General features: G+C 35.4%; 1 protein-coding gene across 1 annotated transcript; it reads right to left on the bottom strand.

Moving 5' to 3' along the window:
• Window positions 1-336: 336 nt before the first annotated feature.
• On the bottom strand, window positions 337-8,940 carry il4i1 (interleukin 4 induced 1). Its single transcript, XM_056473746.1, has 9 exons — window positions 8,670-8,940; window positions 7,918-8,017; window positions 7,219-7,439; window positions 6,522-6,634; window positions 6,069-6,270; window positions 4,124-4,192; window positions 3,483-3,619; window positions 796-1,580; window positions 337-707 (listed from the first exon to the last, which is right to left on the bottom strand). The coding sequence occupies exons 2-8, from the start codon at window positions 7,946-7,948 to the stop codon at window positions 812-814; spliced, it is 1,542 nt and encodes a 513-aa protein (XP_056329721.1). The 5' UTR covers window positions 7,949-8,017; window positions 8,670-8,940; the 3' UTR covers window positions 337-707; window positions 796-811.
• Window positions 8,941-10,352: the final 1,412 nt, after the last annotated feature.

The raw sequence follows: 10,352 nt of genomic DNA, 5'->3' as shown, positions 1-10,352 counted from the left end.
GGCCTTGCCACATTTTTTATAAATAAAAATGTAAGTTTCTGGTATGTCCCACAATTGTTTATTGTATTGCAAACATTTTAAAACAATCCAATTAATGAGAATGAGATGAAATAGATTTAATGTGTGCGTAAATAGAATTCCATTCAAAAATAAATCAAAATGCACGTCATTGTGTCTGTGCAAATAAATAGCAACATATACATTTAATAAACAGACAAAGTACTTGTTAACAAATACAGTATTTTATTTGTATAAAACATTTTTGAACATACTAATAATTATGCACTGATTACATTGAAGAATAGATGTACATTATTAATACTGTTATTGATAAAGCAATATGTACAAATACAATACCAGAATATTCTAATATAAAATAAAAACAATCCGACTAAAATATCAAGTCTCGTTTTGAATAGTTGAATAGCTGCGTTGTTACGTTAAAGTTAGCAGGAGGATTCTAATTAATGGTTTATGTTTGATTGTATGACATGGCACAAGTCTGATATGTGCAAGCTAAAAAGATTAATGCCATGTTGCATGTACAAACAAATTGTATAAATATCAAATGCTAGCTACACCCTTTAACTAAATCTCCACAAGAGGGTCACAAGGATGTTTTACAATCCATTTTCACAAATGGATTCATGGCAGTGGAAGATGCGATTCACCATTTCAAGTCTCTGATTGGTGTAATCAGTCAAAACCTAATAAAGAAACAGAACAAGAGGGTTACATTTCAAATTAGGCAACAAAACATTGATCAAAAAACCTTGTTAATATTACTAGACATACCATTATGCTTTGTCTCCTACTTTACATCGTCGTTTATTTTATCTGCAGCTCTGAGAGCGGATTTCATGGCGGTCTCGATCCAGCCATGAGGTCTGGCCGTATGTTCTCCAGCAAAATAAATCCTCCCTTCATTCTGGACCAGAGACGCACTGTAGTCTCTCATCTGAAATGGAGTGAAGATAGCAAACGCACCGTGGCTGTACGGATCCATTCCCCACTTCTTCACAGCACCTCCAGTGCAGAGCTGGCGAATGTGTTCTCCGTGGATCTTCACCAGGTCATTCAGCACCACAGCCTTCAGCTCCTCTTCATCTAAAGTCTGTAGAAGTGTAGCGTCATCAGAAGTGGTGTAAGAAGCCAAAATAGCACCTCCTGTTATCCCGGGGAACTGATGACTGGGGTAATAAATGAACCGGGATGGCAGATCTGTGATGCTTTTCCCTCCCTTGATGCCATCGTTGTTCTTCCAGAACTTTTGGCTGAAGCTTAGCACGACTTTAGTGGAGCTGGAATAGTGAACGGACCGCAGAGCCTCCATTTTATCAGCTGACAGCGGCGGAGTAAAGTCGAAGAAGAGAGTGGCTTTGGCTGTAGACGTTACTAAGACGTAATCGCCTGTGATGTTGGTCATTTCGCCAAGGTTGCGCCAGTCTTGATACGAAACCGTCACGCCGTCCTGTGTTTGGCTGATGGCCTGGACTTTGGAGTTCATTAGGATTGTGGCGTTTAGCACACTGTAGAATGCATTCGGGAATGTTTCAAAGCCACCTAGAAATTCAAAATACCTGAAAAAGAGGTTTGGTGTCAATCAATTGAATATGTTCGATGTCATTCAATGTTTTTAGAATATTACTTTTTTTATTGAAAGTTAGCGATGCATTATAAATTGAAGTACTGAAACCTCATTTGGAAACCATTGTCCACCAAGCAGGAAAAGTAGTTGTTGTGCTGCAGTTGTATTGTAGAAGTACTCCTATTGTAATGCAATGGCGGTATAGCAGTTGTACTGTAGTAGTACTTCAGTTGTATTGCTGTAGTTGTACTGCATTATAGTAGTAGTATCACTTCAGTACTATTGTAGAAGTTGTACTGCATTTGTACTGTGGCAGTACTTCAGTTGTATGGCAGAAGAAGTACTGCAGTTGGATGTATTGTAGTACTTCAGTTGTATTGCAGTAATACTGCAATAAACATAAATATTGCAGTTTTTTCGTGTCCAAAAAAATGCACTTTTCAGAAGTTAACTAAAACTGCAGTATTCCTTTAAAAAAGTGCAGTAATTTCTTGTAAGGGCTCTCTCAGTTTATTTAATGTTACTTCAGTTGTACTGCAGATTTTACTGCTGTTGAACTTTATTGCATTATAGTTGCTGTTCAGTTCACTGCAGTTATTTTTTATTATTCGTTTTTGCAAATAAACTCTTTAAAATTCTAGTTAGAAAATTACTTGAATCCAAAAAACATCCCTGAAAAAAGTACTAAATATTCTTGGAAGACGTTGAAGAACAAACCCCTTGGAACACAAGTGCAGTACAGTTCTTACCACACCATTGGCATATTAGACTACAGCAGCACAAGTGCAGTAAAGATGGAGTTTACTTGTTTTTACTCCAGTTTATAGCAACTTATACTGCTGTTGAACTTTATTGTACTGTATTACAATTTTGCAATTGTACTTTATTTTACTGCAGTTATACTTCTATATACTGCTGTTGTACTGCAATTTTACTTCAGGTAACTGTAGTTATTTTTTGTAAGGGAAAGGTGGTGAAATTATAAATTTGGGTCACTTTCTCTTTGCTGATAAGATATACAGCCATGTGTACAACGTTCCGGTGTGACTCCTGGCAATACTTCCGGGTTTCTTGCCACCGCAGCCGCGATTACGCTTTTGAAATGGCAGCTGCGTGAAATTAATTTATGGCCAATTTAGTTTCTCCAATTTACTGATAGCGCATGTCTGGTCAAATTAAAAATAATAGATTTTTTTTAGCTGCCGATTTGATAGTGATCGTGAAAAAAACTGAATTCAGAAAAAACTTCAGAATTTGTAAATGATTTTTGGAAGATGTACGATCTTTATGTTTTCTTGCAGTTAATATTTTAAAATAAAATCGATATAATAGTATAATTACAATATAATTAAACATTTTCTGCATATATATCGGTTATCAGCTTTATCGTTATCGGATAATGATCAAAATTTCAATATCGGTCCCTAGTTAATATTCTGTTCGAGTACATTAAAAGTTAAAGTACAAAGAAAAAATCTTGAAAAAAGTGGGACAGCTGGTAAAAAAGAAATAATAATAATGAAGCTGCATTAGGTTAAATGAACAGTTCACTCAAAATGGAACATTCTGTCATCAATTAATCACAATCACAATTAATTTGGAGCCACTTAAGGAAGAGTAAATAGAGAGTAAATTTTCATTTTGGGTGATATATTCCATTAAATAGAAAGAAGTCAGCATATTAGGGTGAGTTTTGAAGTATCATGTGACATAAAAGACTGAAGCTTTGATTTTAAGCTGTGTTTTTAAATACAGTAAAATATAAAATAAAGCTATTTTAATTTATACTTATATTTCACAGTAGCGCCGAGTTTTTGATCATATAAAGGCTGCATAATCAAAGGTTTGAACGTTGTATTCAATCCATTAGTTAGGGCCAGCTGTGATATCTTACTGTTGATCGTCGCTTATATCCGACTGGATGTAGAGCATCTCAGTGAGCGCCGTGTAGTAGAAACTGTTCTCATTCAGCACATCGCCAATCATCCGCAAAGCTCCTCTGCTCAAATTTGCCACGTTCACTAAATACTCCTGTTGCACACAAAGAGACATCCAGACATTATAAATATCGTTACTTTAAAATGATTTTCGACAGCTAATTGATCATATGCATGGAATCTTCATAAGAACATCTTCAATACAATCTTAAAAACATTTGTTAGATGGATGATAATGTTCTTCACACTATTCAAAACTTTTGACTGAAAGGTCATTATATGGCACTATATGTGATGTTAATATTACTTTGAAAACATTTTTTGGTTCTTCCTGGCAATGTCATTTTTAAAACTAATAGGCCAGCGGGAAAATGTCAGGTGAAGCATGAGGTGGTGTCCTGCTTCATAGTTACAAGAAACCCGCAAACAGAAGTAACAAATGAATGTACTCCTGAAGCAGATCTTTAAGGCAGCAAACAGAGATTAACATCTTGACAGTAGACTGATCACCAGAAATAAACCAGGAAATAACCATGCATTCTCTGCATGCAGGCAAACCAGTGTAAATGCCAAACAAACATGATTGCAGATATAATACCTTAACTGAGTATGAATCGTAGGTGTTCAACATTTTCTCGCAGCCCATTTTGTGCAAATCGTCTTGTAACTAAAAAGGAACAATAAGAAAAACAAGCACAATTTCTCAGTTTCCATGTCTGTCACAATACAATAACAAAGTCAGCTTTATTGTCAATTTAACCACATGGACCACAAGTCATACAGAGAATTGAAATTGCGTTACTCTCAGATCCTAGATGCATAACAGATAATATAATTAATACAAAAAGTAGAATTTAATAAAAAGAAATTACAATAAATACAATTACACAAAATATCACAAAATCTAAAAAATAAAATAAAAAAATAAAAGTTGTATACAATATTATTACAATTGAGGGCACATGGCAAGGAGTGCAAACCAGAGTTGTGCAGATGCAACTCTTTACAACTCTTTATTGTTATATATCAGTAATTTGGATTTTCCATTAAGAAGTGCATAAATTGAAATAAATTGTGTTTTTTTCAGCATTTAATATTTAAAGTTATGTTTAATATTGAAAACATGAAGAATTATATATAGATGTACAGTTTAAGTCATAATCATTAGCCCCTCTTTGATTTTTTTTTCTTTTTTAAATATTTCCCAAATGATTTTTAACAAAGCAAGAAAATTTTTACAGTGTTTCCTATAATATTTTTTTCCTCTGGAGAAAGTCTTAATTGTTTTATTTCAGCTAGAATAAAAGCAGTTTTAATTTTTTTTTAAAACTAAAAAAATTATTAGCCCCTTTAAGCTATACTTTTTTCGATAGTCTACAGAACAAACCATCATTATATAATAAATTGCCTAATTACCCTAACCTGTCTATTCGTTCATTTTCTTTTCGGCTTAGTCCCTTTATTAATCCGGGGTCACCACAGCGGAATGAACCGCCAACTTATCCAGCACATGTTTTACGCAGTGGATGCCCTTCCAGGGGCAACCCATCTCTGGGAAACATCCATACACACTCATTCACACTCATACACTACGGACAATTTAGCCTACCCAATTCACCTGTACCACATGTCTTTGGACTGTGGGGGAAACTGGAGCATGCGGAGGAAACCCATGCGAACGCAGGGAGAACATGCAAACTCCACACAGAAATGCCAACTGACCCAGCCGAGGCTCGAACCAGCGACCTTCTTGCTGTGAGGCGACAGCACTACCTACTGTGTCGCCCCCTAACCTGCCTAGTTAACCTAATTAACCTAGTTAAGCCTTTAAATGTCACTTTAAGCTGTGTCTAGTCTAAAATATTGTTTAGTGTCACCATGGCAAAGATAAAATAAATCATTTATTAGAAATAGAGTTATTAAAACTATTATGTTTAGAAAAGTGTTGAAAAAAATCTTCTCTCTGTTAAAAAGAAAATAAACAAGTTGGGCTAATAATTCTGACTTCAACTGTATTGCCATGTTTTGCACTTAAAAACTTTAAATTATAATTCTTATTTGAAATTGGGAACGCAAGTTTTCAGAAGTTTCTAAAATCAAACAGCATTAAAATATTTTCTCAAAACATGCATATTCATGGAAATCCACAGAAATCATAATTACTTTGGAGCGGTCTCTTAAAGGGATAGTTCACGCAAAAAATTATTCTGTCATCATTTACTCATCCTTCTTCCAAACTATTTTTTTCTTCTTTCTGTTCAACACAGATATATTGAAGAATGTTTGAAAACCAGTAACCATTGGCTACCACAGTACTGTTTTTTGAGTCCAACATTCCTCAAAATATCTTCTTTTGTGTTTAATAGAAATACACACAAAAAAAAAAACTCAAATGGGTTTAAAGGTTGAAATAAATTATGACAGAATTTCCCTTTTTGATTAAACTGCCACCCCCCAAGACCCCCCCCCCCCCAGTGGTGTATATAACTAGATTCATAAATATTTGAAAATACATATGTTCATACATAAATCTTTTTACTCACCTTGCTAAGTGCTATGTCAAACAGCTGACTGGCATTTTTTCCTCTCTCTTGGTCATACACCGGATAGTTCAGTACATCTGGGTTTTGCCTTACGGTGTAGGTTTTATGACGCTCTCCATTTACATAATAGTACGTGTTTGGGTCATCCTGTACAAATTTCCCAAGCTTCAAGCCCAGCTTATGTGCCACAGCCAAGAGAATCCTTAAAAGTGAAATGAATAATCCTTAAAACAGCTTGATCAAGTTGTGGCCTATAGCGCCACCTTCTGACCAATAGTTTTCACTTTTTGAATAGAAAGTTTGTCTACAGATAGCCATTACGGACTAATCTATCAAAGAAATCTGGACTTTTTATCCTTAGTCTGGTGATGTAGTTTTAGTTGAATTATTGCTCTGTTATAAAAGTCATGAGGTGAATGAGAAATATTGTGATTTGACTTGAAATCAACTTACCTGTGGAAGCTTGGGATCCTCATGGCACCGAGTTCTGCATACCAGCCTTCTCTTCCATTCCTGAATGTCTGAATTCTTCCTCCTATACGGTCACTCGCCTCAATAATTGTCACCTATATAAGAATAAAAGAAAAAATAATAGGCTTAAACAATAATCAAATTGAGAATACCTTACATAAAAAGTCTATAACACTTTAATAATGTGGTTTTAATATAATACTAATAATAATTACTACTACTATTATTATAACTATTTAAATTAAATATAAAGAGCAGATGATTCTTCAATGGAAAATAGGTAAAGCCCCGGGGAAATCCTGTACATTCCAACAGTTGTTCCACGTCACAACAATCGTTATCTTGATTGCTTGCCGGTTTCTTTTTTATTCAATTCAGAATATTTCCCGAAGTTCTCTGAGTGTGGAAAGTCCAGATCATGAGATCTGAATCACAATTTTTGAACCAGTTGCATCAACATATATGAAATGAATCTCACATGGAAGTGGTCAAATGATCAGACCAATCCATCCACTTTGCACGTACAAGTAGAGTTAAGTAATCAGTAAGGATTAGTGTTTTACCCCTAACATTATAGGACAGAATCATCTTTAACATGTTTCTAATTATCTTGTGACTGACATAGACAATATTTGCTCAGTGCTTACTTATTATTATTTACTCTATAATTTCACAGTACCTTATGTCCTGCATCCTCCAGAAACTTGGCCGCAGTGAGTCCAGCAGCACCTGCTCCAACAATTAGCACATGTTTGGGAGTTTTCGTTGGAGAGAGACCTTGTTCTGTTATCTTCAGAAGGTAATCATAATCTGAGTCTTGTAAGCACTTGGAAAGAAGATCATTCGCAGTTCCTCCAGCGTGGTAGATGAAAACCAAGATCAGTGCCAACACTGCAGATACTGACAAACACAGACATCACAGTGCAAACACGATTAAAGGTATGATATAATGTGTTCTTATGTATATATGCACTGTAATATATATATATATATATATATATATATATATATATATATATATATATATATATATATATATATATATATATATATATATATGTTCTTCAAATAAACATCAATCCTGTTAAATATCTCTGTTGAAATTTACCCAATATTTTTGAGCGTGTCAGAAGATGCTGTCTTAAAATGCTGTCTTAGCGACTTCTAAGCTGGCATTATAAATATCTCCAGTAGACTAGTTCTGTTTTCCAGAGAAACTATCCTATAATTTCCCATTTACTCAATACAGGAAGATTTCTCCACATGATGGTTTCGGTTTAGTTTCTTTGACAACTCGTTTGCTTGAGTAATAATACCTCAGCAGTTATTTAGGCAAAGGATTTTAAGAAATCAAAAGGCATATTCGTCCAATACTCACGGTATTTACACAGGGTAAAGTTCTTAAACATTCTGATGTGAGTGCGCCTGAAGCCGGTGCGCCTCGCGTGCGTTCCCTTGCGTAAAGTGGAAAATGAAACCTATGGAAGAACAACAACATTAAGAAAAATCTCGGCAGGATAATAAACGTGTTTGCTTAAAAATGACACATCACTATAGTAGAATACATAATAATAATAATAATATAATTTAAAGCAACATGTCAAATAGCTTAAATTTACAAAACTATACATAAAGCTAAAATATTCGACTAAAACTTACTTTCATGACGAAAAATAAAAGTTTAAAGTAGTCAAATCTTTTAATAAATCGCTATATAGCTATTATCTATTAGATTAGAGTGTAATAAAGATTAAATGATTGAAGAGACGGAGATAAGGTGTCTAGCAAGGATGTATTCTCCCCTATAAATGTGTCTAAAGTCTCTCAGGATAATGAATCATGTGTGGGCTCCTCTAATTCTGCAAGAAATATTTTCCCACACAGACTCAAGATTCAACCATACTGAACAAATTAGATTAGTGAGCTTTAGTATTCATTAACATACCTAATTTTCGCCAGAATCAATCATTTTCTAATCATATGAGTTTATCCTTTTGGCTATCAGTGGGCAAGCCACTCAATTATGTTGAATCGCATTCAGAATTCATTGAGATTTACTTTTTTCTTTACATTTTTAAAACTCGTATATGTATCTACTGGATAGGCGAGTAAAATGACTTCATCACTTACCAGAGGATCCCGTCACTGACTCTGATTGCTCTGCCTATCCCGGGCCGGTTTTATATAGGCGCACAGACGGAAATCGAAAGAAAACGCAGCGAAACTTTCCGCAGTGGAAAAAAAAACATTTCTTTTTTTTTTACATCGCCGGCCAATGGAATACGTCAATATGAGGTATACACATACATGTTTATTTACGGTCACAGAACATTTAGTACTTTTAGACTCATTCCTTGAATAGGATCAAAAGCATAGCCATGGTCTAGGACGGTGATCCTATTCTTCTTGCATATCACGAGACTGAAAGCAAGGTATCAGCATGTGTGAACATGTCACATCCAGTCCGATTCATGACTTAGCTAATTATATGTACTGAAATGTGTGTAGTTTAGGAAGTATATACTCAGAAGTATATAGTTCCAGAGTGTCAACTCTTATTCTTATATTTATTTTTATTAATGAGTAGCCACAGTTAGAGAGTACTCTGTAAAATTTTCAACCCTTTGAAGGGGTGAAAATATGTTTTGTCTTGTTGAAATCCCACAACTAGCTTATAAGAGCACAGAGAAATTATAAATTCATTCATTCATTTCCCTTCGGCTAAAAGCCCCTTTATTAATCAGGGGTCGCCACAGCAGAATGAACCGCCAACTTATCCAGCATATGTTTCACGCAGAGGATGCCCTTCCAGCTGCAACCCATCACTGAGAACACCCATACACTCTCATTCACACACATACATTACGGACAACAGCTTACCCAATTCACCTTTAGCACATGGTATGTCTTTGGACTGTGTGGGAAACCAGAACACCCGGAGGAAACCCACGCTGACACAGGGAGAACATGCAAATTCCACAAAATGCAAAAGCACCACCATGACGCCAGAAATTATAGTAGCTAAAATTGTTTCCCCCTGATTGATTACTGATGAAAACAATTGTTAGCCAATTAGACTCCATTTTGTTTTAATGAGCCTGCATGAGCATTTAAAGTTACAAATTTAAAAGTTTTGAAAATGCTGCTGCACTTAAACAGAATGTTATTGTGTGTTTGGTGTGGATGGTACATTTCCGTCACCCTGCAAACAGCATGCTTCTGCAGCAGCGACGTGCGGTGAGGTTTGTGGCTGGTGAGGTGCACATGTGTGCTGTTTTTAACATACTAGCCATGAGAAGTCTAGCTGTGAAATTTTCCCATAAACAACCACAAAAGCGTAGACCGACCTACACATAATAAAACTTATTATCACAGGCTTATAAATAGGTGTAAATCATATGTATACACCATTTCAGAAGTTTTAGATAACTGCAACTAATAATAAATTTGTAACACAAACAAAATCTTTAGCTTTTCAATGAGTGAATCCTCCTTTGTAGTTGGGAGAAGGAGCCTGCTTAATCAAACACATAACACCATCACAAGTCAACCGCCAACCTTTTTTAAATGCAATTCTGGGCTCCTTCATTTTGACAGTGGCCCTTCTGTGACAGTACGAACTTCGGCCAAAGTCAGATACACACAACTAAAACAGATCTACCATGTTCTACAGCAGCTTTGAGCCGAGACTGGACCATTGTGGCCCATTATCTCTTCACTGATGCCTCTGTATCCAGACTCGGTTTGCTATCTGAGTCTAATCACTAATCCAAAGAAAGCTGTGGGCTAGATCATTTAGGCCCAAAACAGCCT

The sequence above is a fragment of the Danio aesculapii genome, chromosome 15 (genome assembly GCF_903798145.1).
Source record: "Danio aesculapii chromosome 15, fDanAes4.1, whole genome shotgun sequence".
Taxonomy (NCBI): domain Eukaryota; kingdom Metazoa; phylum Chordata; class Actinopteri; order Cypriniformes; family Danionidae; genus Danio; species Danio aesculapii.
Note: the sequence above shows the minus strand (reverse complement) of the source record. Positions and strands in the feature narration are given on the sequence as shown.

Excerpts from the sequence above, each read along its gene's own strand:
- il4i1 (XM_056473746.1), bottom strand. The coding sequence starts at position 7,948 with ATGTTTAAGAACTTTACCCTGTGTAAATACC. Across the intron at positions 7,440-7,917 it reads CTTTACCCTGTGTAAATACC|TATCTGCAGTGTTGGCACTG; the intron begins GTGAGTATTGGA and ends TGTGTTTGTCAG. Across the intron at positions 6,271-6,521 it reads AGGATCCCAAGCTTCCACAG|GATTCTCTTGGCTGTGGCAC; the intron begins GTAAGTTGATTT and ends TTCACTTTTAAG.